This window comes from Chiloscyllium punctatum, chromosome 48 (assembly GCF_047496795.1).
Source record: "Chiloscyllium punctatum isolate Juve2018m chromosome 48, sChiPun1.3, whole genome shotgun sequence".
NCBI classification, from domain to species: Eukaryota; Metazoa; Chordata; class Chondrichthyes; order Orectolobiformes; family Hemiscylliidae; genus Chiloscyllium; species Chiloscyllium punctatum.
Genome location: NC_092786.1, coordinates 20,150,636 through 20,177,508, shown reverse-complemented (window position 1 = coordinate 20,177,508; position 26,873 = coordinate 20,150,636). Strand labels below are relative to the sequence as shown.

The 26,873-nt window shown below is 40.7% G+C and overlaps 1 protein-coding gene across 2 annotated transcripts in view; it reads right to left on the bottom strand.

Annotated features, from left to right (window-relative positions):
• Positions 1-26,873, bottom strand: part of efl1 (elongation factor like GTPase 1) — a 265,863-nt gene that overhangs the window by 169,377 nt on the left and 69,613 nt on the right. For both annotated transcript variants that reach the window (XM_072564794.1, XM_072564795.1), the window contains one exon: positions 10,987-11,086. In XM_072564794.1, coding sequence (XP_072420895.1) covers positions 10,987-11,086 — 100 coding nt within the window. The remainder of the gene's footprint in view (positions 1-10,986; positions 11,087-26,873) is intronic.

Below are 26,873 nucleotides of genomic sequence, written 5' to 3'. Positions count from 1 at the left end.
ACATGGCTTACAATTTTTCCCTTTAAAACACGGGAAACACCACAAATATTTCTGTTCACATGGATTTCTAACTCATGCAAAAATAATTAAAAAGATCTTGCCCTGATTGACTTTTATTAGCTGGCAGATATTATTCTGGAAAATTTATATGAGGCTTTGTATGACCTAAATGACTGCTTATTTGTTGGTGTCAGGGTTGACATGGTTTTAAAACATTATTTGGGTCAAAACACAGACTATCTGGAATCTTTTCCAAACAACACACAATCCAGCAGTATAGTTTAGCACTGGGTTAGCAGAAAGCTCATTTTCAGTTTCATCAAGAATACTGACAAACATTAGCAACTTAAGATTGCAGAAAAAGTAGCTCATGGCAGGATATTAAGTCGGCGCTGAATATGGCAGGTGACCAACAAGTTTGCATGGTTACATCAACAAGACAAACTGATCACAATAACCTTGGACCCAGAATAAATCTAACTTCCATCCTTTTACAAAAACCCCTGGAATTTTAATAAGACCTCTTCCACCATGATAGCCTGCTTGTGGCCAAAATAACATTAATTTCTCTCTCTTCCCCCAAAATAATCCTCCCATGCCGTTGTAGCCCCCTTTTAGAGTATAATAAATTCGCCTGCTTAACCTCCACAATCCCCAACCTTTATTCCCCTCCCCCATCCCACTGCACCCAAAGCTATGGTGATCTTCCATTTCACCATTAAAAAAAATCTCACTCCCTCAGCATAACAACCTCAGGCACAATAACCTGGGCCTGGGCCACATTAACTTCTGTAATCATAGGGTTATGAGTGTTGACCTGACGAAGAATTTCAATGTAGCATTAAGCACTAAAAGAATACTGGTCTGTCAGCAAATTCATCTTTCAGCTGAGATTTTGCCTGTTCAGATAAATGCAGAAGATCCCCAGCAACATGCAAAGAAGAATGGGGTGTTCTCTCATCAGTTTGGTCTCTCTCTTGGTAATCCAAGAGGAAGGATGGGAAAAATTTCTGGCTGCAACAACTACTCTTTTTTTTTGAGGTATTTTAGGTGCAGGAGGTGATTTCTTCGAATTCCAGAAACAGCAATTACTGTTTTATATGCTGTTGCATTGTTTTAGAACTTTGGAAAAAAAAGGCAAAACAAAGCAGTTTTAAAAGGGAGAAGAACAGACATGGTGAGGTCAATGCAGGAGAGAGAGAGAGAGTGAAAGAAACCCACACTGCTAACTGACACAGCAGTGAACCTGCACAGTTACTGCCTTTGCTGTTTGAATTCATGTATGGCCCAACATTGGAGTGCGTCTGGGAAAATTAACAAACAGTGAAATTCACAACTAATCTTGGAGGAATGTGTTTGGGAGAGGTCACAGCACAGAAACAGAAGCTAATATTTAAGTGTGGCTTTACAGTAATTCTGCATAGTGAGTAGAGAATTCTTTCTTGATTATATGTCTTTTTGAGATATGTCTCTTGTTTAAACTTAAAATATAAGCCATAAGTATTCACTTAACCTGGAGCAGTGTGTTGTAGACGAATAAGACAGTGCTATTTACTGGGTCTGTAGATTGTGAAAGAGCAAAAATGGCCTTTAGTAGAGTGATATATTCTTCTTGTCTGATTTGGGAGCTTAGGGAGAGTCTATGTGTTACTGAGGATTATATCTGCAGTAAATGTCATTGGTTGCAAATCCTATTAGATCGAATGGATCGGTTGGAGAGGCAGTTAGAGGCAATGAGGAATTTACAAAAGCAAGGGGATGTGATGGATGGCAGTTATAGGAAGGGGGAAAAGTCTCAGATACAATCACATAGATGGGTTAAATCCAGGAAAGGGAACAGAGGTAGGCAGATAGTGCAGGAGTCTTCTGTGGCGATCCACATTTCAAACAAGTATGCTGTTTTGGAAACTGTAGGGGGTGATGGATTCTCAGGGGAATGTAACACGAACAGCCAAGTCTTTATTAATGAGACTGCCTCTAAGATAATGAGGGGTACGTTGGGTTCCAAGACATCAATTCTGTTAGGGGACTCTCTAGTCCCAGGTACAGACAGACGTTTCTGTGGCCAGCAGTGAAAAATCAGAATGGTGTGTTGCTTCCCTGGTGCCAGGATCAAGGATGTCTCAGAAAGGGTGCAGAATGTTCTCAAGGAGGAGAGGGGCCACCAGGAGGTCATTGTACACGTTGGAACCAACGATTAAGGAAGGGAAAAGGTAGAGATTCTGAAGGGAGATTACAGAGAGTTAGGCAGGAATTTAAAAAGGAGGTCGTTGAGAGTAGTAATATCTTGATTACTCCTGGTGCTCAAGCTAGTGAGGGTAGGAATAGCAGGATAGAGCAGATGAATGCGTGGCTGAGGAGCTGGTGTATGGGAGAAGGATTCACATTCTTGGATCATTGGAATCTCTTTTGGGTAGAAGTGACCTGTACAAGAAGGACGGATTGCATCTAAATTGGAAGAGGCCTAATATACTGGCAGGGAGATTTGTTAGAGCTGCTGGGGCGGATTTAAACTAGTAAGGTGGGGTGTTGGGACCCAAGGAGATAGGGAGGAAAGAGATCAATCTGAGTTGAGAAGAGAAGCAAGTCAAACAGTCAGGGCAGGGAGAGACAAAGCAGAGAACAAGGTAGGACTGATAACTTAAACTGCATTTATTTCAACGCAAGGGGCCAAATAGGGAAGGCAGATGAACTCAAAGCATGGTTAGGAACATGGGACTGGGATATCATAGCAATTACAGAAACATCGCTCAGGGATGGATTGGACTGGCAGCTTTTAATGTTCCAGGCACAAATGCTACAGGAAGGATACAAAGGGAGGCAAAAGAGGACAGGGTATGGCGTTTTTGATTAGGGATAGCATTGCAGCTGTACTAAGGGAGGATATTCCTGGAAATACATCCAGGGAAGTTATTTGGGTGGAACTGAGAAATAAGAAAGGGTTGATCATCTTTTTGGGATTGTATTATAGATTCTCTAATAGTCAGAGGGAAATTGAGAAACAAATTTGTAATGAGATCTCAGTTGTCTGTAAGAATAATAGGGTGGTTATGGTAGTGGATCTTAACTTTCCAAACATAGACTGGGACTGCCATAGTGTTAAGGGTTTAGATAGAGAGAAAGTTGTTAAATATGTACAAGAACATTTTCTGATTCAGTATGTGGATGTACCTACTAGAGAAGGTGCAAAACATGACCTACTCTTGGGAATTAAGGCAGGGCAGGTGACTGAGGTGTCAGTTGGGGAACACTTTGGGGCAAGCAACCATAATTCTATTAGTTTTAAAATAGTGATGGAAAAGGATAGACCAAATCTACATCTAGGACAAAAGAGTAATTAGGGAGAGAATAGGGCCCCTCAAAGATCAGCAAGGCGGCCTTTGTGTGGAGCCACAGAAAATGGGGGAGATACTAAACGAGTATTTTGCATCAGTATTTACTGTGGAAAAGGACATGGAAAATAACCCTTATAGAGATTTACAAAATCATGAGGGGTATGGATAGGATAAATAGACAAAATCTTTTCCCTAGGGTGGGAGATTCCAGAACAAGAGGGCATAGGTTTAGGGTAGGAGGGGAAAGATATAAAAGAGACCTAATGGGCACCTTTTTCAAGCAGAGGGTTGTGTGTGAATGGAATGAGCTGCCAGAGGAAGTGGTGGAGGCTGGTACAATTGCAACATATAAAAGGCATCTGGATGGGTATATGAACATGAAGGATTTGGAGGGATATGGGCCAGGTGGGGACTAGATTGGAGTCGGATATCTGGTCAGCATGGACAAGTTGGACCGAAGAGTTTGTTTCCATGCTGTACATTTCTATGACTCTATGACTCTCTAACAATGTTAATAAAATGGATTAACTAATTATTTATCTTATTATTTTTGGGATTGTGCCATGCTTAAATTGGTCAATAAGGGCAGTATCCCTACACAACAATAGTAGCCTTACTTCAATTAACAGTTAAGCACTTTGGGACATCCCAAGACAAGGCAAAGTTCTTCTTTAAATCTGTTCTATCTCTTTAACAGAATGCCCAGTTACTCCATGTGCAGGAAGTAATCAAAACAGGAAATCCATATATTAATTACAAGACTACTGTTGCTGGATACTGATCTACGGTTACTTGTGCATACCCAACTCCTACTTTTGGAAATGACCAACTTTTAAAGGTCAGAAAAACTACGGAAAACTATTGGCCTGTTCCTTTCTACTTTCTACATGTTGCATCCTTAGCAACCTTGGAGAGCTGGAAGCCTGACTCCTACGATGACTTCTTAGATGACAGACTGGCACTGGGCGGAAGATCACAATTGGTACACTAGGTAATACAGAAGTTTCAAAAAAGAATTTTTAAATAAACTTAAAACTTAGCAAAAAAATGACACTGTCTTCAAACAGTTGTAATATTGACAGTGGCATCTATAAATTTCAGAATCAAAATTTTAATACATATCTGAATTTAGAAAATCAAAGGCCCAGAACTCAATGCATCTTTTCCTACTGCTTAAAGTTAATCACTTGTAAAATGAACAAGAAAAGACAGCATACTTCAATGTCAACAAAATAAGATGCAATAAATTCAAGAGTCAAAAACCACCAGTTCACACACAAAACATTGTTCCTCAAGTGCTGTTCAATTTGGGAAATGAATTAGTTTGCAAGTAAATATTGTTACAAAAGTTTATGCACCTTTAATTACTAAAACTACGCACAATCATATTCAGGAGTAAAATTGTAATTTTAATTGCAAATTTTAAACTTAGTTTGTCTTAAATTTATTCAAACTGCACTTGGTAGTTTAACTAAATGCTATTTTTCCCCGATCAGATTGCTTTCATTATTAAGAGTTTTCATTCAATTTACTTTAAAGCCATCTATTTTACATTGACAATAAATATATTATTCATTATATAGTTTGTTATTAAAAGTTATGATTAAAAGCATTTCTGACTAGAATACACTATTATCCTCAAGCCAAATATCTTCAATCCTTGTGAAAACACAGTCCTCACAGCATGATACCATCTCTCCTCTGATTGATCTCTATGAACCAGTGAGAGTCATGTAAATATGTCACATTTACACCTGTAGCAATGTTTGTAAAGACAGATATCATACGAGCAAGTTAGTTAATTTTGATCTGATTGTGGCAACTTAGTAATATTACATTGCCTCAAGGCCAGATAATTTAATGCTCAGAAGAGACTACATAGTAGGAAAGGCCTGAATACGGCAAAAGAATAGTGTTTCTATTCAAAGAATGAAGATGATCTTACTAAAGTCGACAATCTGTCTTTCTTTTCACAGAAGGAGCTGACTAAAGCAGTATGTTTTAGGAAAGGAAAATTCCCAGAGGTTTACTATTATTTGTAGGGTACTTTGGCCAACGCATCATACTGTGGCAAGGTCCTGTTGTAATGGTTAATGAATGCTATCAAATAGGATATCAGTAAAAACTGTCTTTGGAATGTGGCAATGGAAAATTAGATTTAATTTACCACAAATTCTGTTCCACATGGAGTATGACAACATACTGACACTGTTGGCTGGAGCAGATTTAGAAGTCCGATGAAAGTAATTTTCAGAAGAAGAATTTGCAAGGGCGTGTACACATCAGCTCAGAGGTACCAATCCTCTTGGAACACTAAATTAAAATTCTTCTTTGAGCCAATAAGGAACAATTTCCAGATCATCTGCAGTAACCAGGATACTTAGCACAACTTAGTAAATAGGATATTTAGCACAAGTTCCAAAATGAGCCAGAGTGTCATAGGGATTGATAGCACAGAAACAGACCCTTCGGTCCAACTCATCCATGCCAACCAGATATCCTAACCCAATCTAGTCCTATTTGCCAATACTTGGCCCATTTCATTCCAAACCCTTCCTATTCATATACCCAGCCAAATGCCTTTTAAATGCTGCAAATTGTGCCTATGTCCACCACTTCCTCTGGCAGCTCAATCCATTCACGTACAACCCTCTGCATGAAAATGTTATCCCTTAGGTCCCTTTTATATCTTTCCCCTCTCACCATAAACCAATGCCTTCTAGTTCTGGACTTCCCCATCCCAGCGGTAAATTTATCCTATCCATGCCCCTCATGATTTTATAAACTTCTATAAGGTCACCCCTCAGCCTCCAGCGCTCCAGGGAAAACAACCCCAGCCTATTCAACCTCTCCCTATAGCTCAAATCCTCCAATCCTGGCAACATCCTTGTAAATCTTTTCTGAACCCTTTCAAGTTTCATAACATCCTTCCCACAGGAAGGCGACAAGAATTGCATGCAATATTCCAACAGTGGCCTAACCAATGTCCTGTACAGGCGCAACATGATCTCCCAACTCCTACACTCAATAATCTGACCAATAAGGGGAAGCATATCAAATGTCTTCTTCACTATCCTATCTACCTGCGACTCTACTTTCAAGGAGATATGAACCTGCACTCCAAGGTCTCTTTATTCAGCAACACTCCCTAGGACTTCACCATTAAGTAGAAAGTCCTGCTAAGATTTGATTTTTCCAAAACTCAAAATTATTGCCTCACATTTATCTAATCTAAACTCCATCTGCTACTCCTTGGCTCATTGGCCCAGCTGATCAAGATCCTGTTGTACTCTAAGGTAACCTTCTTCGCTGTCCACTATACCTCCAATTTTGGAGTCATCTGTAAACTTACTAACTATACCTCCTATGTTCACATCTAAATCATTTATATAAATGATGAAAAGTAGCGGACCCAGCACTGATCCTTGTAGCACTCCACTGGTCACAGGCCTACAGTCTGAAAACCAAACCCTCCACCACCACCCTCTGTCTCCTACCTTTGAGCCAGCTCAGTATTCAAATGGCTAGTTCTCCTTGTTTTCCATGAGATCTAACCTTGCTAACCATTCTTTCATGGGGAACCTTGTCGAATGCCTTACTGAAGTCCATGTAGATCATGTCCACCGCTCTGCCTTCATAAACCCTCCTTGTTACTTCTTCAAAAATCTCAAACAAGTTTGTGAGACATGATTTCCCAAGTGCAAAGCCATGCTGACTATCCCTAATCAGTCCATGCCTTTCCAAATACATGTAAATCCTGTCCTTGAGCTGTCAGACTTAATTAAATGACCTGGCTTTTGCCAAAGAATTGCTTAAACATCAATTCTTGTTGCATTTTGTTTGGGAGCATGAAGAGAGGATATATTACACCATGTTAAAAGATATGGAAGAACAGGGAGATCATTAGATTCATCTGCACAAATCTTTGGACGTGACAGGAGAAGCTGATAAAACTATTAAAGTATATGGAATCTTAAACTTTTTAAACAGAAGCACAAAGTACAAAAGCTAAGAGATGAGGTTAAACGTATATAAGCCATTGAATTATCATGCCTCAGCTGAACTACACCATTTAATTTGGGGTACCGAGGGCTATCAGGGTGAAAGGCTGCCCAGGACTGCATTAGTCAGGTTTACAGTTACAAAGGTCAAGGTCTAGGTAGACAAGCTGAGGCAGGAACGAAGTTGGGCAATATAACTGAGGTGAAAATAGGTGGCCTTAACAATGGCATGGACAGTAATCAGAAACACATCTTGGGGTCAACATGACACCAGGATTGTGAATTGTTTATCTTGTGTAAAGGCTTCAGGAACAACGTTGTGTTGAGAACACAAACAAGAAACAAGAGGAGTTTCACTTGGCCCTCCTTGCCTTCTCCACCATTCAATAAGATCATGATTGGTCTGATTTTAGTCTTAACATGACATCTCTGCTAATCTTTCAGCTGCTTGGTAATCAAGAATCTGTTGATCTCTGCTTTAAAAATATTAAAAAATTCTGCACCCATTGGCTTTTATGGAAGGGAATTCTAAAGATTCTCAACCCGTGGAGAAAACAAATGTTTCCTCAAATGGGCAAGCATTATTCTTAAGCAATGGCTCCTAATTCTAGATTGTCCCACAAGAATTATCCTTTCCATATTCATGGGCAAGTCTCTACAGAATCTAATTGCTTTTAATTAGATCACATCTGACCAGAGGTTACAGGCCTTACCTGTGTTGTCTTTCCTCATAACACAATCTGATCATTACAAATATTGGTCTAGTAAACCTTCTGTGAACTAGTTATAAAATCAATAAGTTTCACCCCCACACTGTTGATCCAAGCCATTTATATAACTTGTAAAGACTTGAGGCTCCAGCTCCAATCCCAATGGCACAGCACTTGAAATATTCTGCCCACCTGGAAAATACCTATTTGTTCCTACTCTCTGCTTCCTATTTGCCAGCCAATCTTCTCCCCTGCCAATGTGTTATCCCCTACACCATCAGCTTTAACTTTCGTAAATGTCTTTGATATGACATTATTATTCACCTTTTGAAAATCTAAGCACATACATTCCCTGGTTGCCCTTTATCTATCGCAAAGTATACTTCTTCAAAAGGATAATGTCACACTAAGTATAAATAGGACAGAATGGACAGAGTTAGATCACTCTAGAATAAGAAAGAGTCTTGCGAGCACATCAACATGAATGCACAAAGAGAGATTAGTCATTGAGTATTGTCATTGTTGTGTCTGTACAGGACATGTGGAGTACTGCACTCAGTTCTGGTTGCCCTTCTTTAGGAAGGAAGTTATTAAATTGGAAAATGCAGAGATGATGAACAAGGATGTTGAATTATAAGGAGAAGCTAGACAGACTGGGACATTTTTCAGGAGGTTTCAGAATGCAGTAGGTTGAGGGGTGAGCTTGTAAAATCATGAGAGGCCTAGATAAGGTGAACTGCAAAGGTGCTTTTCTTTGGGTTGGGGAGGTCAAAACTAGAGGGCATAAGTTTAAGATGAGAGTGGAAAGATTTAATAGGAGCTTGAGGCACAATCTTTTCACACAGAGGGTGGTATATATATGGAATGAACTGCCAGAGTAAGTCATAGGAGACATGTACAGTTACAACATTTAAAAAGTCATTTGGATGGGTAAATGAATAGGAAAAGTTTCAAGGGATATGGGTCATATGCAGGTAAGTGGGACTAGTTTAGTTTGGGAAATCTGGTCAGCATGGAGGAGTTGGACTGAAGGGTCTGTTTCTATCCTGTATGACTCAATGTAATAAAAATCAGAGTCTGGTACTGATATCCATTACAACCAAGAATAGAGTTCTTAGTATCAATACAGAATAAATAGCATTACTTTGAAGTCTAAGTCTGAAGTCAATTCTTGTCTTTGCCTTCCCCTTGTCCAGATAAGGAATCCAAATGCAATGTGGCATCAAACCACATATTACAGAATTTCATTCAGCCTGAGACAGATGCCAGGGAGAAGGATCAATTTAGTGGCTAGGAAACAGTTTTGGCAGGGAGTGAGCACTCTGACTTCCTCATATTTTGTTAGGGGAAAATTTCTTCCCATCCAGTAGTGGATGTCTGACGAGCAATGTAGGTAATGAGAGACATGGTGGTGAGGAAAGGCTGGGTCAGCATCGTCAGCGTACTTGTGGAAGCTGAAGCTCTGTTTCAGATGATATTACTGAGGAGCAGCATGTAGATGAGAAATAGAAGGGAGTTTAGGATAGATTGCTATGGGACACCAGATGTCGTGGTGCAGGAATGAGAAGAGAAGTCATACAATTAATACTTGGCAATGGTTATGGAGATAAGAATGAACCCAGTGAAGTGCAGTTCCACCCAGCTAGACGGCAGTGAAGACATATTGCAGGAGGATGGGTATCAGTTGTGTCAAAGGTTGCACACTGGCTGAGGAGGGTGTTTGCCTCAGTCTTGGAGGATTTTATTTGTTTGTTTTAATAACAGCTGTTCTGATTTTGTGGCAGGGTGGAAACCTGATTGAAGGATTCAAACATGGAGTGCAAAACTCTAAACAAAACAAAAGCCGTGCAAAAACAACAATGATACCAGACAACAATCCCAATTATCATTTTGCATTTGCCACCCTAAAATCTATCCAAAAACAGGTAGGGAAGTGGAAATTTTCAGCCAACAGATTTTACAAAACATTTTGTAATGTGCTTCACTACTGCATTCATAAATAAAAGGAAAATTAATTCAAGCGTTGTATCTTCACATTAAAAGTTACCAAAAATCATTCACTGGAGAAATAAACAAGTAAATGTAAAAGAAAATGGAAATATTAATTGTAGAAACCAAATGAAACTATTATCATCTCTAACAGTAGCACACATGATGATCATAGGGTTAGATAGGATGGATAGTGAGAGACTTTTTCTTTGGATGGGGATGGGTAGCACGAAGGGACATGGCTTTAAATTGAGGGGTGATAGCAATAGGACAAATGTCAGAGATAGTTTCTTTACTCAGAGAGTAGTAGGGGTGTGGAATGCCCTGCCTGCAACAGTAGTAGACTCGCCAACTTTAAGGGCATTTAAATGGTCACTGGATAAACATACGGATGATAATGGAACATAGGTTAGCTGGGCTTCAGATTGGTTTCACAGGTTGGCGCAACATTGAGGGCCGAAGGGCCTGTACTGCGCTGTATGTTCTATGCTTCCATTAAGTCGCGTGGTAGATTAGAACTTGAATATTGATGCAAAAACGAAACATGTCGTCAAAACTTTCATTTTGCATTCATCAGGACAGAATCACAAGAATATCAAATCTCTAAGGCAACAACAACTTACACTGCAAAAGAAGCTGTTTAGTTGGTAAATAGGATTTGGTAGTGTTGTTGCCACAAGTAATGCACAAGGGAACAGTTAGCAAAATATTGGTTTAAAATCAAATCTGATAAATCAACTCTGGTTGGTTAAGACATTGCCATGGAAAATGTCAGGAAACGGTTGTCCCCCAGGGTTTTGTTTAATGGAACAGTGAAACATGTTCTTTCTAGAAGCTCTTTATATTCAAATGCAATCTGCTTTGCAAAGAGAAAGAAAATGGCCACAAAATGTGGCTTTTCTACTAAACAAAACTTTCTTTCAACTGTAATGTCTCTTGCTTCAAACTTACCTTAACTTATTTTGGGGCAAAGCCTTGGAATCAACTGCAAACATCTTGCAAATAAACACAATCACTGGGGCTGTCTCATCACTCTTACATTCAAGGAATGCTGAACATATAAAAGAGAAGAATTATAGTGTTACTGCTTCAATAAATTAAAAGGATTCTACTGATTAAGCTGTAAAATCAAAGGCTAAGGGAGAAAATACATGTGAAACACACCCTTATCACTAAGACATAAGATTGCAATTTAAAGAATGGGATGTGATTTTCTCCACAGTGGTTGTAAATCACAGTTCTGACAAGCCACTATCAGAAAATTGCTTTAAAAATATTGCGTTACATTTTCTGCTGACTTTTTATTTTAAATTACTTGTACAATGATAAAAATCTAGTTTTAAAATAGATTTTAATATCTTGCAAATCAATTCTCACTGGAAGACGTACAATCTAATTGCTGTCTTGATCCACGACTCACAAGAGCACAGTTGTCCAAATTTGTGAAATAGAGATAAAACAGAGAGTCTGTGTTACATCAAGAACTGGAGTCTATTTTAAAATCAAACATGAAGCAGGCAGTCAATTGCTGAACTCAGCAAGACTGCTTCACTCATTAAAAACAGATCAGCTTCCTGTGCAATATTTGGTCATCCTCTAGTGCACAATCAGATAAAAAGAAAAATGCACACAGGATCTTTCTAAGAAATAATACAGTTCAGAGGTGGTAATGCAGGAACACAAAAAACTACCAATCATTTTTATGCTATCAGTTCAAACTTAGGTTTCACAAAAATATTCTGCTTGGCATCTGCGGTTGCCTTGAACTCTGATACATTCCTTTTTGTAACTTTGAAGCTTTGGGAAGTAAAATCATTGGGGGATGAGACAAATCACTCCGACGAACAATTTTCACCTAAATGCAAAACTTAGAAAAAAAGGAGGGTTGAAGAAGAATCAAACAATGTTCCTTTGCAACACATTGAGCTGCTGAAGAAAAATAAGGTGTCACGGATATCCATTTATGATTCATCTCATCTTGTCTTAAGGTTTTGAAGTTTAGAAAAGCAAATCTAATTGGGGGACAAACAATTGTAATTTACTGGTAAAGACTACATCTCTCAAGTTCTGCGCTCATCCCTGGAAAATCTGGAAATACAAGAACACCTACATCAGGCTCCTCTTATTGACTACACCTCCGCCTTCAACAGTATACTTCCAACCAAAGTAATCTTCAAACTCCGAGACATAGGTCTATGCTCCATCCTCTGTAACTGTATCCTCGACTTCCTGACCCACAGACCCCAGTGAGAATAGGCAACAACACCACCTCCAAGACAATCCTCAACACTGATGGCCTACAAGACTGTGTACTCAGCCTCCTACTTAAGCACCTTGTACAGACCAATATTGTCCTAACTCCATCTACTAGTTCATTGACAACATCCATGTTGTATGCCGGAGCTCAGACATTGACAAGACAGAATACAGAAAAGAGATAGAGTGTTTGGCGGTGTGGTGTAAAGATAACAATCTCTCCCTCAACATCAGCAAAATGAAAAAGCTGGTCATTGACTTCATGAAGCAAGTGGGAGGGCATACCCCATCTACATCAATGTAGCTGAGGTGGAGATGGTTGAGAATATCAAGTTCCGAGGAGAGACAATCACCAACAATCTGTCCTGGTCCACCCATATTGATGCACTAGTCAAAAAAGCATAACAATACCTTCAATTCCTCAGGAGGCTAAGGAAATTTGGCATGTCTGTAAAGACTCTTAGCAATTTTTATGGACGCACCATAGAAAGCATCCTATCGGGATGCACCATGGCTTGGTATGGCAACTGCACTGCCCAGGACCATAAGACACTGCAGAGAGCTATGAACATAGGCCAGTCCATCCGTTGACTCCATCTACACTTCTCACCGCCTTGGAAATGCAGCCAACATAATCAAAGACTCCTCCCACTCCAGTTATAATCTCTTCCAACCTCTTCCTTCAGGCAGAAGATACAAAAGCTTCAATACACATATCAACAAATTCAAGGACTGTTGAATTTATTCTTTGTAGTTTTGACACTACAAAGTGTTATGCTGTTATTAGACTTCTGAATGGACCTCTCAAGTTTTAAATTTAATATCGGTTTTGCTTTTTGTGCACTCTCTCTGCAGCCATAACATTATATTCTTAGCTCTGCTGTATTACTCTTATGCACTTTGAATGGTGTGATCTGCCTGTACTGTGGGCCAAACAAACCCTTTCACTGTACCTAGCTAGATGTAACAAGCATAAACCAAATCAAAAACAAATAAATTTCAAAGGTGACAACTCTAAGACCTCTCCCCCAAATACACCCCTGCAGAGAAAGCAATGAAGTGATGCCAATGAGCAGAAAACATCACTTGAACAGTTGTTCACCCAGTTGTTCAGAAGACAACCCCCACCCCAAAAACTAAAATCAGTTGGGATATCTCCACTGAACCTGTGCTACCCTGAACTCCCACCCAGGATTTGCAATGTATTAAACATGCACAATTATATTCACAACACTGACATGAAACCATATTATTATGATGCTTTCTTCTGGAACATTTTCCAACTGTGTTTTAAATTTTACTTGGAAATAGTGTCAAAACTACAAAGAGAGAGACAAAGACAGACAGAGGTTCCAGGTGTCAATGGTTTGGTGCCAGAAAGGGGAACGCACAAGGGGTCAGAGCTAACAAAGTAGAATGCTTGGAGAAACAGAAATATTCGGAGTTTAAATTGATTACGGAGAGATGATTGAAGAGATAGGGAGCAGCACTGCTGTGCAGGGCTATTAACTTAAGGAGGAAAGCTGTAAATTTCTTTGCTTACAATTGTAGCCACACACCTCGTGAAGTCAGGGATGATAGGGCAACATAACTTTGTGCGTAATCAGATATAAACAACATCTGATGAGTTAACTTCTTGGAGTTAAAGATACACATAAAACATATATGAAAACTAATACTCAATTTACCTGCTTAAATTTAATAAAAGTGTTAAGTTTGAAGAAGAATTACCAAAAAACATCTTCGACAATCACAACTCCATCCCAAACATTCTACCAATTTCTTGGTAAAGCACTTGAGTTCCCTTCAGATAATATGTGCTGTTACAGAGGAAAGCATTAAGTTATTGATATGAATTTAAGTAAAATGTCCACATTAACTTTCAAAACCACAACTACCATTTTTTAAAGATAAATTTGATTTCTGCAACTTTGCCATGAAAATTTAAAATGCATAGACTGTAGGGAAATAGATGCTGAAATCTTGAAAAATGTCCATATTACAGAGGTTGAAGGGCTAGATGTCTTGAAATGCATTAAAGTGGGTAAACCCCAGGACCTGATCAGGTATACCCTAGACTCTGTGGGAAGCTAGAGAAGTGATTGCTGGGCCTCTTACTGGGATATCTGTATCATCGATAATCAGAGGTGAGGTTCCAGAAGACTGGAGAGGCTAAAGTGATGCCACTGTTTAAGAAAGGTGGTAAGGTCAAGCCAGGGAATGATAGACTCGTGAGCCTGATGTCAGTGGTGGGCAAGTTGTTGGAGGGAATCCTGAGGGACAGGATTTACATGTATTTGGAAAGGCAAGGGCTGATTAGGGATAGTCAAAATGGCTTTGTGCATGGGAAATCACGTCTCACAAACTTGATTGAGTTTTTTGATGAAGTACCAAAGAGGATTGATGATGGCAGAACAGTAGACATGATCTGTATGGACTTCAGTAAGACGTTCAACAAGGTTCCCCATGGGACATTAGTTAGCAAGGTTAGATCTCATGGAACATAGGGAGAACTAGCCATTTGGATACAGAATTGGCTCAAAGGTAGAAGACAGAGGGTGGTGGTGGAGGGTTGTTTTTCAGACTGGAGGCCTGTGACCAGTGGAGTGCCACAAGGATTGGTGCTGGGTGCTACTTTTCATCATTTTTATAAATGATTTGGATGTGAGCATAAAAGGTATATTTAGTAAGTTTACAGATGACACCAAAATTGAAGGTGTAGTTGACAGCGAAGAAGGTTACCTCAGATTACAATGGGATCTTGATCAGATGGGAAAGTGAGGGCTGCAGATGGAGATCAGAGCTGAAAAATGTGCTGCTGGAAAAGCGCAGCAAGTCAGGCAGCATCCAAGGAGCAGGAGAATCGATGTTTCGGGCATGAGCCCTTCTTCTGGAATGAGGAAGGTGTGCCAAGCAGGCTAAGATAAAAGGTAGGGAGGAGGGACTTGGGGGAGGGGCATTGGGAATGCGATGGGTGGAAGGAGGTTAAGGTGAGGGTGATAGGCCAGAGAGGAGGTGGGGGGGTAGAGAGGTCAGGAAGAAGATTGCAGGTCAAGAAGGCGTTGCTGAGTCCGAGGGTTGGGACTGAGATAAGGTGGGGGGAGGGGAAATGAGGAAGCTGAAGAAACCTGCATTCATCTCTTGTGGTTGGAGGGTTCCTAGGCGGAAGATGAGGCGCTCTTCCTCCAGGCGTCATGTTGCCATGGTCTGGCGATGGAGGACCTGCAGGATGCTGCCTGACCTGCTGCGATTTTACAGCAACACATTTTTCAGCTCTTGATCAGGTGGGCCAATGGGCTGAGAAGTGGCAGATGGAGTTTAATTTAGATAAATGTGAAGTGCTGCATTTTGGGAAAGCAAATCAGAATAGGACTTATACACTTAATGGTAAGGTCCTGGGGAGTGTTGCTGAACAAAGAGACCTTCAAGTGCAGGTTCATTGCTCCTTGAAAGTAGAGTAACGGGTAGTCGGGATAGTGAAGTTGGTATGCTTTCCTTTATTGGTCAGAGTATTGAGTACAGGGGTTGGGAGGTCATTTTGCAGCTGTATAGAACATTGGTTAGGCTACTTTTGGAATATTGCATGCAATTCTGGTCTCCTTCCTATTGGAAGGATGTTGTGAAACTTGAAAGGGTTCAGAAATGATTTACAAGGAAATTGCCAGGGTTGGAGGATTTGAGCTATAGGGAGAAGTTGAATAGGCTAGGGCTGTTTTCTCTGGATCGTCAGAGGCTGAGGGGTGACACAATAGAGGGTTATAAAATCATGAGAGTCATGGATAAGATAAATAGACAAAGTTTTCCTTGGGGTGGGGGAGTCCAAAATTAGAACACATAGGTTTAGGGTGAGAGAGGAAAGATACAAGAGAGACCTGAGGGGCAAGTTTTTCATGCTTAGGGTGGTACCTGTATGGATTGAGCTGCCAGAGGAAGTGGTGGAGGCTGGTACAATTGCAACATTTAAAGGGCATCTGGATGGGAATATGAATAGGAAGAGTTTGGAGGGATATGGGCCAGGTGCTGGCAGGTGGAACTAGATTGGAATGGGATATCTTGCCAGCATAGACGAGTTGGACCAAAGAGTCTGTTTCCATGCTGTACATCTCTATGACTGTGTTTTGTTTCAATAATTGTCTGGTTAATAAGTCTCCTCAGAGCCAAACAATATTCCACCAGAACCAGTGGGATTAATTTATGGGCATTAACAATACGCCAGAGATTTGGTTTAATGCACATATTCCATCACTGTAGCTTTCTTTCTGCAAAATCTGTTATGTTCAATTTACATAATCTTCATTGTGAACATCAGTGAGCAGGCAATGGAGGGGAGTAACAACATTTATTCAGCTTTCCTTTGTGCAAAGGTGGTTCACCAACATTTGAACTGAAACTAGAATGAAAAGGAAGAGTGATGTCACACAAGACACATTTGATCACAAAATTAGAAACTAGTGCTCCTTGTGGTTCTGTTCGCCGAGCTGGGAATTTGTGTTGCAGACGTTTCGTCCCCTGTCTAGGTGATATCCTCAGTGCTTGTAAGCCTCCTGTGAAGCGCATCGGTGCTGTTTCCTCCTGCATTTATAGTGGTTTGTCTGTGCCACTTCCGGTTGTCCGTTCCAGCTGTCCGCTGCAGTGGCTGGTATATTGGGTCCAGGTCGATGTGTTTGTTGATAGAATCTATGGAGGAGTGCCATGCCTATAGGAATTCCCTGGCTGCTCTCTGTTTGGCTTGTCCTATAATAGTAGTGTTGTCTCAGTCAAACTCATGTTGCTTGTCATGGGTATGTGTGGCTACTAAGGATAGCTCCTTAGTGCTCCTTTCCCTGCCAATTTTCTCCTGTTCTTAGTTCTCTTGATAGCAGCAACACTTTGCTGAGTTATGGTTCTACTGAGCCCTCCAGTGACTTATCAAAAGGGCCATTTTACATTTGAGAACTTCAATAGGAAATTTCAATAAGCTCAGCCTGATCTTTTCTTTACATTATAGCAATTTTCGAGTAATGGTTGGGAACCCTAACCTGATTTTCAGCCACTGAGTTCAATATTTACTCCTATTGGGAGCCATCACCTAACAATGTACAACCCAAGGGATTTAACAAATGAATATCCCCTATTGCGTGCACTGTTGAGCAATGAGGAACTTTAAAAAGTTATTTTTAAAAACATCAATGCTTTTATTATTTTAAGAGACAGATTTCTCAACACTTAGGTACTGAAAACTAAATTCCAACCGTAATATAAAACATTAATTGCACAAGTGCAACAGAAATTTAGTAGTGAGGTAAACTGCATTCCTAAAAAAAAATTTAAATTTGAGTCAAACATCTTTCTCTGCCATTGGTCTGAAACTCTGAACACCTAGGTAGAATCTTGCCATCCCTGAATGTGGACTACTACAAGGAATTTGGAAAAATTAGGCAAGGTGTCCAGTGAGACCCTTCTTAACTTTGAGTCCAAAATGTTGCATTTGCCCACCAAACATTGGACATTGAGAAGAGAAACTTGCTAGTGAATGGCAAGAGATCTATTAATAGGAATTATCCCTCAATATCACTCATTGTTACTTAATCTCATAAACTAATATGCTGTCTCCCGCTGTACCGTCCACCGGAAAGAGACTAACTGCAAAGAATACCCAACATGAAAGTCAAATGGAGTACTTATAGACTCAACCTGTGCTGTTTGCTCCTCCAGACCTCCATCTTGGATAGCAGGCAACAACATCTCCGGACACAAACTATGGGCAGCAACCACAGGTATCCCATATCCATACATAGCAGCTACCAAAATGTACTAGCCTCCATGCATCATTATGGCACACCTCCAAAATGCTTAGTGTTTGCTGCTACACTGCAATGCCACATTTTGGAGCATATTGGCACCTTTTATTGCAGTATTGTGCAATGGCATTTTCCACACAGGGACAAGTACCCAGCTCTCAAAGTGGACCAGGCTGCACTTTAGTGTGGCGAGTTTGCTCTCTTAGCACTCACTCACTTTGCATCTACCTGGATGCTCACAACATTATGGCCTTCCCTTGCTTTGCACCCATTAGGTGTGGGAGATTGTATCTGACACTGCCAGGACTGACTAAGAGACATGGAAGCTCAGTGGTGGTGGCAGAAGGGGAAGGGTGGGTGGTCTCATGATTCAACTGAGCCTGGGACTCAGAGGTGCCATGGACATAAATCATTTGACTAGTCACCTCAAACTCACTCCAGGCAGATGTTCTGGGTACACTGATACAAATCCCACCATGGCAGTTGGGGAACTCTGAATCCAATGTGCAATAATAAGCTATGCTAATGACATCCATGTAATTGTTGATTATCCCTAAAATCTCATCGGATTCACTAGGGCCCTTAGAGAAAGAAGTTTGTTTTCCTACTCAGTCTGACCCGCATGTGACATCTGACCCATGGCAATGTTGTTGACCTTTAACTGCCCTCTGGGTAATTAGGAATAGTAAAAATGCTGGCCTAACCAGTGACACTTGCATCCCAAAAAGGAATAACAAAAAAAAATCACAACATTCACTTCCTTTCATGATCTCTCAATTCCTAAATGTGATTGACAATGTGGAAAATGGCTGTAAGCATGCCCAAAGTGGGTGGAGCTTCTAAAAGTATGGGCTCCATTTCAGAGGGATGAGAAGCCATTCAGGGTCCATTGCACCAATCTTACATTTAAAGAATGCAGGTTGAAGTCATTTGCAATCATACCATTGCATATTTGAAATGCATGCTGTCTACAACTGTGTGATATGCAAATTGTGGCTCTTGTGGGACAGTGGTAGTATCCTTACCTCAGAACCCAGAGTCCCAGGTTCAAGTTGCACCTCCTCCAGGAGTTTGCAAAAACATCTTGGTTGATTTAACTAAGTACCCCTATGGGCCACAAAGATTTATTGTATTTAGAAAATATGCTTGATTTATAAAAATATATTTATATTCATACATGGTTCCTAAAGCAGTTCTGTTCTGTACAGTAACATATTCAGAAACAAACATTGGAGTTTGGTTTGTTTAATGGATAGAGTCAATGGCATTTCTTACTTATTAAAAGACTATTTTTACAAATACTTGAGGAACTGGGGGACTGGTGTGGGGATGGGGGGGCATCTGATAACTGAACAAAGTACAAAGACACTAAGACTTCACATGCTGAACCAGGACTCAGAACCGATTCCCTCTCAACATGAACTGCAAGTATAATGCATCGCCCTCTTTAATGCAACGATGCCTTACACATATGATTTGGGGTTGGAGACGAAGTGTCCAATATTCATGCATAGTTTATAATCTACTGCCTCTTTACAACAAGACTGGTGTTGCATTCATCACAATACAGTGCAATGTCTGGGAACCTGGGACTCTGGGTTCAGAGATAGGGACACTACCACTGTACCACAAGTTCCATGTGGAGGCAAGCCATGGTCTTCCTTGATAGGGTGCTGTGTCCCACTGCATGAAAGAATATGCTAAGTTGCCATTTGTGAGTGATGCAAATGCTGAGTGTCACATTACTAAGAACTGTTCTTTTTATGTTCCTACACAAGTTAATTGCAAGCATGACTGATGGATCCAGTCTCAGCAGGGATTAATTTCACTGTTGCCACAATGCAACAAGGTGTAGAGAAACTGAAGTGGAACAGATATGTCAGAAAGCTCATGACTAGCAGCAACCTCCAGTGGATGCCGAACAAGCCTCTACTTGAAGAAGTCACAGTTGTATGTCCCCTCAGGATGTGGACGTGTACAGGATGCTCAGAATCTATTGTCCAATATGCCATTCTCTCCGAACGAGTGAAGCACAGTATAAGCACAGACTGAGGCTGTCCCAGGACACTGTCACAGACTGTGCCAACTGCTGGAGTGGGACCTTTGACCTGAAGGAGTGGGTGACCATCTACATCTCTGGCCATCAAGGCATCAACTATATTCAAATTTTATTCGACTGGCTCCTTCCAAGGAGCCATTAGAGGCCTGTATGAGATCTCTCTCAATATTCAAACTACAGAAGCATCAAGGCTGTCCCCAACACTATTTGAATTAGATCACACCATTTCATCTCTCTTACACAGTACAAGAAAGGTGCTGCTCCCTGGGCAACAGGATTCGTCAATCTTGCCACTGCCTTCAGGTGAAGAGCACGATAGACTGTTCACACGTCACTCTGACAGGACAATTTCATATCGTATCCGAGTTTGTTATGAGAAAAGGATTCCGCTCAATCAATGTATAAGTGACCTTAGATATTTGCAGTTGGCATCCTGGAGCTGCAATGATGCCTGGAGAATTCATGTTTCTGCTGTGATTGAGGGACCAGATGCCTCCTATGGATGGTTACTAGAGGACAAGGGTTACCCTCTGCAACCACATCTGATGACTCCATTATATATAATTCTGACACAATGCTACGCAGTCTTTGACCAGGGCCAGGGTGGAACAAACAATAAGCCTCCTGAAACAGAGTACGGGGACTATAAAACCCTTCCATCACCAACCACAATTGACTAGTCAACCAGTCAGCATCCTTTTCTCATGCAATATATATTCTTGCTCCCTTTGGAGTTTGGCATTCTTGTGTTTGAAAAGATAAAAGTTTTAACTGCTGTCTCCCTAAAAAGAAATTAATTAAAAATGCTCATGAAATGTTGGCCTTTATCTGATGGGAGCAGAGTGCAAAGGAAGCGTTGCCCCTTCATCAGATAACAAGGCAACTTCAACTGAAGGGGCAACACTCGAAAGCTTGTGATTTCAAATAAACCTGTTGGACTATAAACCGGTGTCTTCTGACTTTTGACTTTGTCCATCCCAGTTCAACACCGGCGCACTCTACATCATGAAATTTTCAAAACAGAGAACAGGTGGAAAGGGGGTTGAAGAACCAAGTATGAACTAAGTTAAGACACATACGTGATGTCAGCAAACTAAGTGTGAGAACAGGAAACAGATTTTGACTGGCCTCAAAAAGATGGACAGGCCAAGTTTGACCAGGCTGCTGATTCCAACTTGAGCACTGGTGTACTGATATACAACAACAAGAGCAAGGAACTATTTTTCTCATTGACATTTAACGTTTTGATTATTCAATAAAGTCAGAATTCACTGTGAAAGTTATGAATCTGTTGAATAGCATTTTCCTTTCTCAGTATTAAATATGAAAATCGCTCGTGTGCATTTTAGCATATAACCAACAGATGGCACCGGTTAAGCATATTTCTTTACTCTGATCGTGCTGACTATGTAAATATCCTACTGAATGAGGAGAATCCATTTTGAGGTGTTCCTTACTATCTGGATTTTCCTTTTATGGCATTAGTGAGACAACAGCTCTTTCTGAGTTTCATCCAAGTGGAAGAGAAGTAAGCTGCTGCAACCAATCTTACTTGATCAGTTCATCTGCATTAACTTAACTCAGGTGTAAATCAGTAACTAAAGAACACATTAGGGGTCAGAAACAGTATAGATTAACCCTAAAGATGTCAGCCATCCTGTGTGGATAACACTCAACTACCAAGTCAGAGGTTGTGAAATCAAGTTCCACTCCAACCTCAAGCGATCATCTGTGTGGAGTTTGCACATTCTCCCCAGTCTGCGTAGATTTCCTCCGGGTGCTCTGGTTTCCTGCCACAGTCCAAAGATGTGCAGGTTAGGTGAATTGGTTATGCTAAAATTGCCCATAGTGTTCAGGGACGTGTGGAGTGGTGGGGTGGGAGAGTCGGTCTGGGTGGATTACTCTTCGGAGGGTCGGTGTGGAGTAGTAGAACCGAATGGCCTGTTTGCACACTGTAGGGATTCTATCATTCCAGGGACTTCAGCTCATAATCTAGGTGGACACATCAATCTAAAACTGAAGGAGTGCTACAGCATTGCAAATAACGTCTTTCAGATGATAATTAAACAGGCTGGCATGCATTTGCCCATTCACTCAGTCTGGCCAAATCATACTATATCTCTGCATCCTCCTCACAACTCATGACAAACCAGGTTTTCCAAACTAAACTAGTCCCATTTGCCTGCGTTTGGCCCATATCCTTGTAAACCTTTCCTATTTGAATACCTGTCCAATTGTTTTTTTTTTAAATGTTGTAATTATACCTGCATCTACCACTCCCTCTCAAAGTTCATTTTATATACAAACCATCCTCGGTGTCAAAAAGTTGTCCCTCATGTCTTTTCTTAAATCTTTCTCCTCTTACCTTCAAAATATGGCCCCTCGTTTTCAATTCCCCCACCCTGGGAAAAGACCTTTGCTATTCATCTTATTTATGCCCATCATGACTTTATAAACCTCCATAAAGTCATCGCTCAACCTCCTATGCTCCTGGGGAAAAAGTCCCAGCCTATCCAACCTCGCTTTGAACGCAAACCCTCCAGTCCTTTTCTGAATTTAATAATATCCTTCCTCTAGCAGGGCAACAAACTATACACACTATTCCAAAAATGGTCTTACCAACATCCTAGGAGAAAGCAAGGACTGCAGATACCGAAGAAGTCATAGTCGAAAAAGGTGGTACTGGAAAAGCACAGCAGGTAAGGCAGCATCTGAGGTGCAGGACAGTCGACATTTTGGGCATTAGCCCTTCATGAGGAATTCCACCGGCACCCTTTTTAACTCTCACCAATGTCTTTTACGATACAACCTCAACATGACATCCTAACTCCCATGTTCAATGATCTGCAAGCATGCTAAATGTTTTGTTAATCACAGTCTACTTGTGATACAATTCTCAAGGAACTCTGCACCTGAACCATTAGGTCTCTCTTATTGACAACAAAACCCAGGGCCCTACATTAACTGTACAAGAGCTGCTTGTTTGTTTTACCAAAATGCAATACCTCACATTTATCCAAATTAAACTCCATCTGTCACTGTCAGATCAGCCTGTCAGTCCAATTGATCAAGATCCTGTTGTAATCTTGGATAATCTCCTACAGTCGACCATAAAACCAATTTTGGTATCATCCACAAACTTACTTACCATGCCTCCTAACTTCTCATTCAAATTGTTTATATAAAAATGTCAAACAACAGATTAGATTTTTTTTATATAGATTACTTAGATTAGATAGATTACTTACAGTGTGGAAACAGGCCCTTCGGCCCAACAAGTCCACACCGCCCCGCCAAAGCGCAACCCACCCATACCCCTACATCTACCCCTTACCAAACACTACGGGCAATTTAGCATGGCCAATTCACCTAACCTGTACATCTTTGGACTGTAGGAGGAAACCGGAGCACCCGGAGGAAACCCACGCAGACACGGGGAGAATGTGCAAACTCTACACAGTCAGTCGCCTGAGGCGGGAATTGAACCCAGGTCTCTGGTGCTGCGAGGCAGCAGTGCTAACCACTGTGCCACCATGCTGCCCACAGTGGACCCAACACCGATCCTTGCAGAACACCACTAGCCACAAGCCTCTAGTCTAAAAAATAATCTTCTACCACAACCACCCTCTGTCTCCTACTGTCAAAATAATTTTATATCCAATTGGCAAGCTCTTCCTGAATCTCATGTGATCTAATTTTAATAACCAGTCTCCCATGTGAAACCTTGTCAATGCCCTAGGCCAATCTTTACCCATTCTTTTGTTATTTTTTCCTCTCTCTAGGCTTCATTTCCACTTATCGTTTACTCCTCATCCCTTGCTCCACCCTATCTTCAGCATATATACCAACCTTTTCCAAGCTACTTTCAGTTCTGAAGAAGGGACACTAAACTGAAATGTTAACACTGCTTTCTCTCCACAGATGCTGCCATATCTGCTCAGTTTTCCCAGCAATTTCTGTTTTTGTTTCTTATATCCAGCATCTGCAGTTCTTCAGGTTTCTTTTTCAGCCAAAGGATGTGATCTATTCCCAGACGGTTTTTGACAAGGTGATGCACACAAGGCTGCTAAATAATTACCCCACTACTTGCCTGTGGGGTAAGGGGCAAGGCACCGACACAGACAGAGGATTGGCTGGCTGGCAGAAGGCAGAGAGTAGGAAAAAAGGGTTGTTATCAGAATGGCAATTGGTGACAGGTAGAGGTCTGTAAGGATCATTGTTGGGACCACAGCTATTCACGTTATACATTAATAATCTGGACAAAGGATCGGAGGGCATTTTTGCCAAACTTGCAGATGACACAAAGATAGATGGAGGGATAGACAGTACTGAGAAGTGGGGAGGCAAAGGACTCAGACAGACACGGAGAGTGGACAAAGAAGTGGCAGGTTTATGCACTTTGGTTGGAAGAAGCAGCATAGACTATTTTCTAAATGGGCAAAACCTTAGAAATGTGTAACACAAAGAGATTGAGGAGTGAGAGTTCAAGTTCAGTTGGCAGTTAGGAAAGCAAATGCAATTTTAGCATTCATTATGAGAGGGCTTGAATACAAGAGCAAGTATGTTCTGCTGAAGCTCTGCAAGGCTATGGTCAGACTGCATTTGGCATATTGTGAGCGACTTTAGACCCTGTACCAAAGGATGGATACACGGGCATTGAAGGCATTCCAGGCGTCGAATACAAGAATGATCCTAGGAATGAAGGCTTTGTCATATGAGAAGCATTTGAGAACTCAGAAGGATGGGGTGAGGGGCAGGAGGGGCAAATCTTACTGAAACTTATAGAACACTGAGAGGCCTGGATAGAGTGGATGTGGAGATGATGTTTCCACTAGTAGCAGAGACTAGGACCCAAGGGTTCAGCCTCAGAATGAAGGGATGACTCCTTAGAATGGAGCTGAGGAGGAATTTCTTCAGCCAGAGGGTTGTTAGTCTGTGGAACTCAATGCCGCTGAGGGCTTTGGAGGCCAAGTCATTGAGTACATTCAAGACAGAGATAGGTAGGTTCTTGATTAGTAAGGGGATCAAGGGTTACCAACAGAGGGAGGAGAGAACGGGTTTGAGAAAATATCAGCCATGATTGAATGGCAGAGCAGACTCAATGGGCTAAGTGGCTTAACTCTGCTCCTATATCTTAATGGTGAAAACAACATTGGAAGACTCTTGTGAATATGTTCAGCAACTAAACACCAAGGAAGCCAATGGCAAAAATTAAATTAATGATATCAATCCAGGTTTCACACTCTTGGGTCTTACCATCTCAGCTGGGATCATATTATGAAATCTCCCATAACTACAGCAGTTTGTTGTGGGTAGGAGATGAGCGCAACCCTCCCTCACTGCCCTGAGAAGTGCTTTCTCCTTCTCAATTCTACATTTTCTCGGCCATACAGCAAAACTACAAAGGTCTACAAATTTCCTGTGCTATGGAATTAAAAAGCTTCTTGATAGCATTAGCAGATGCCCTTTCACTGGAGGGTTCACTGTATGTATGTCACAAGGTATGGGATACCACCATTCCTGAATCAATGCCTACTTAAAAATGTCAGGAACGTTTAAGCAACAGTCATGTTCACTCTTTAAATGGTGCTGAAACACCAAGTTGTAGACTAGTAAAGTGAGAGATTGAGAATGAGACATGCATTTAATGACCTCAGAACCCCAAATGTGCTTTACAAGCAATGAATTACAGAAATTAATATTTTATTGCTTTTAAAAGAAAGTGATCCTTTAGTTAATACAAGTCTTTCATAACAATAGTGCTTGTTATTGCAGTGTGTAATGAAGGATACCAATGAAAGAATGAGTCTGCCATCAAAAATTCTCATAAGCATTTACTGTATTCTTATACTGGCAATTGTATTTTTCAGGTGTAAACCAGGGAAAGCATTTAACTCCACCTCAGATAACGAGATGAGCGAGAAATTTTCATCTTACAGCTGCTGACAGGGACCTCACCTCCCAGGTATTCACGTTATAAATGCATGTGCACACTTTGCTTGATTCAATTAAAACGATGGAAAATCCTAATCTTCCAGAAGCAAGATAGATGCCCCCTCTGGAAAATAATTCCCTTATATTTATGTCACAAGTACATATGGACAGCAAAACAGCATTTCACAATTTTTTAAAAAACTTGCATTTATGCTGCACCTTCCAAACCTTCAGGGTATCTAAAGCACTTTTCAGTTGATCATATACTATTGACATGTCATTGCTGTTGTAACATTGGAAACATGCCATCTAATTTACACACAAGTTCCTAGAAATTGCAATGAGATAATGGCTAGACCATCTACTTTAAATGATGATAGTTGAGAAATCAGTCAAGACCTGACAGACCTACTCTGTTTTTTCTTTGACTAGCACAGTGGCATCCTCCACATCCAGTTGAGAAAGCAGACAGAATCTCAATTTAACATCTCAACCAAAAGATAGCACCTCCCACAGTGAACATGATTTGGACCTTATCTGGGCCGACATAACACCAATTGTTAAAATGCACTCGGGAATGTAACTTTTAAAAAAGGTTTTGCAATTTTACATATGAAAAAACCAAAACCAACATGGTCATTCTAAAAAATGAGAGACTTAACAAACAATCCTGGTCTTTTTCAATGTATAATTTCAGTTACATCACACTGTAAACTATTGCTATAAATTCTGTATCTTACATTCTTATTCTCAACAATCACTTGATAAAGGAGCAGCGCTCCAAAAGCTAGTGCTTCCAAATAAACCTG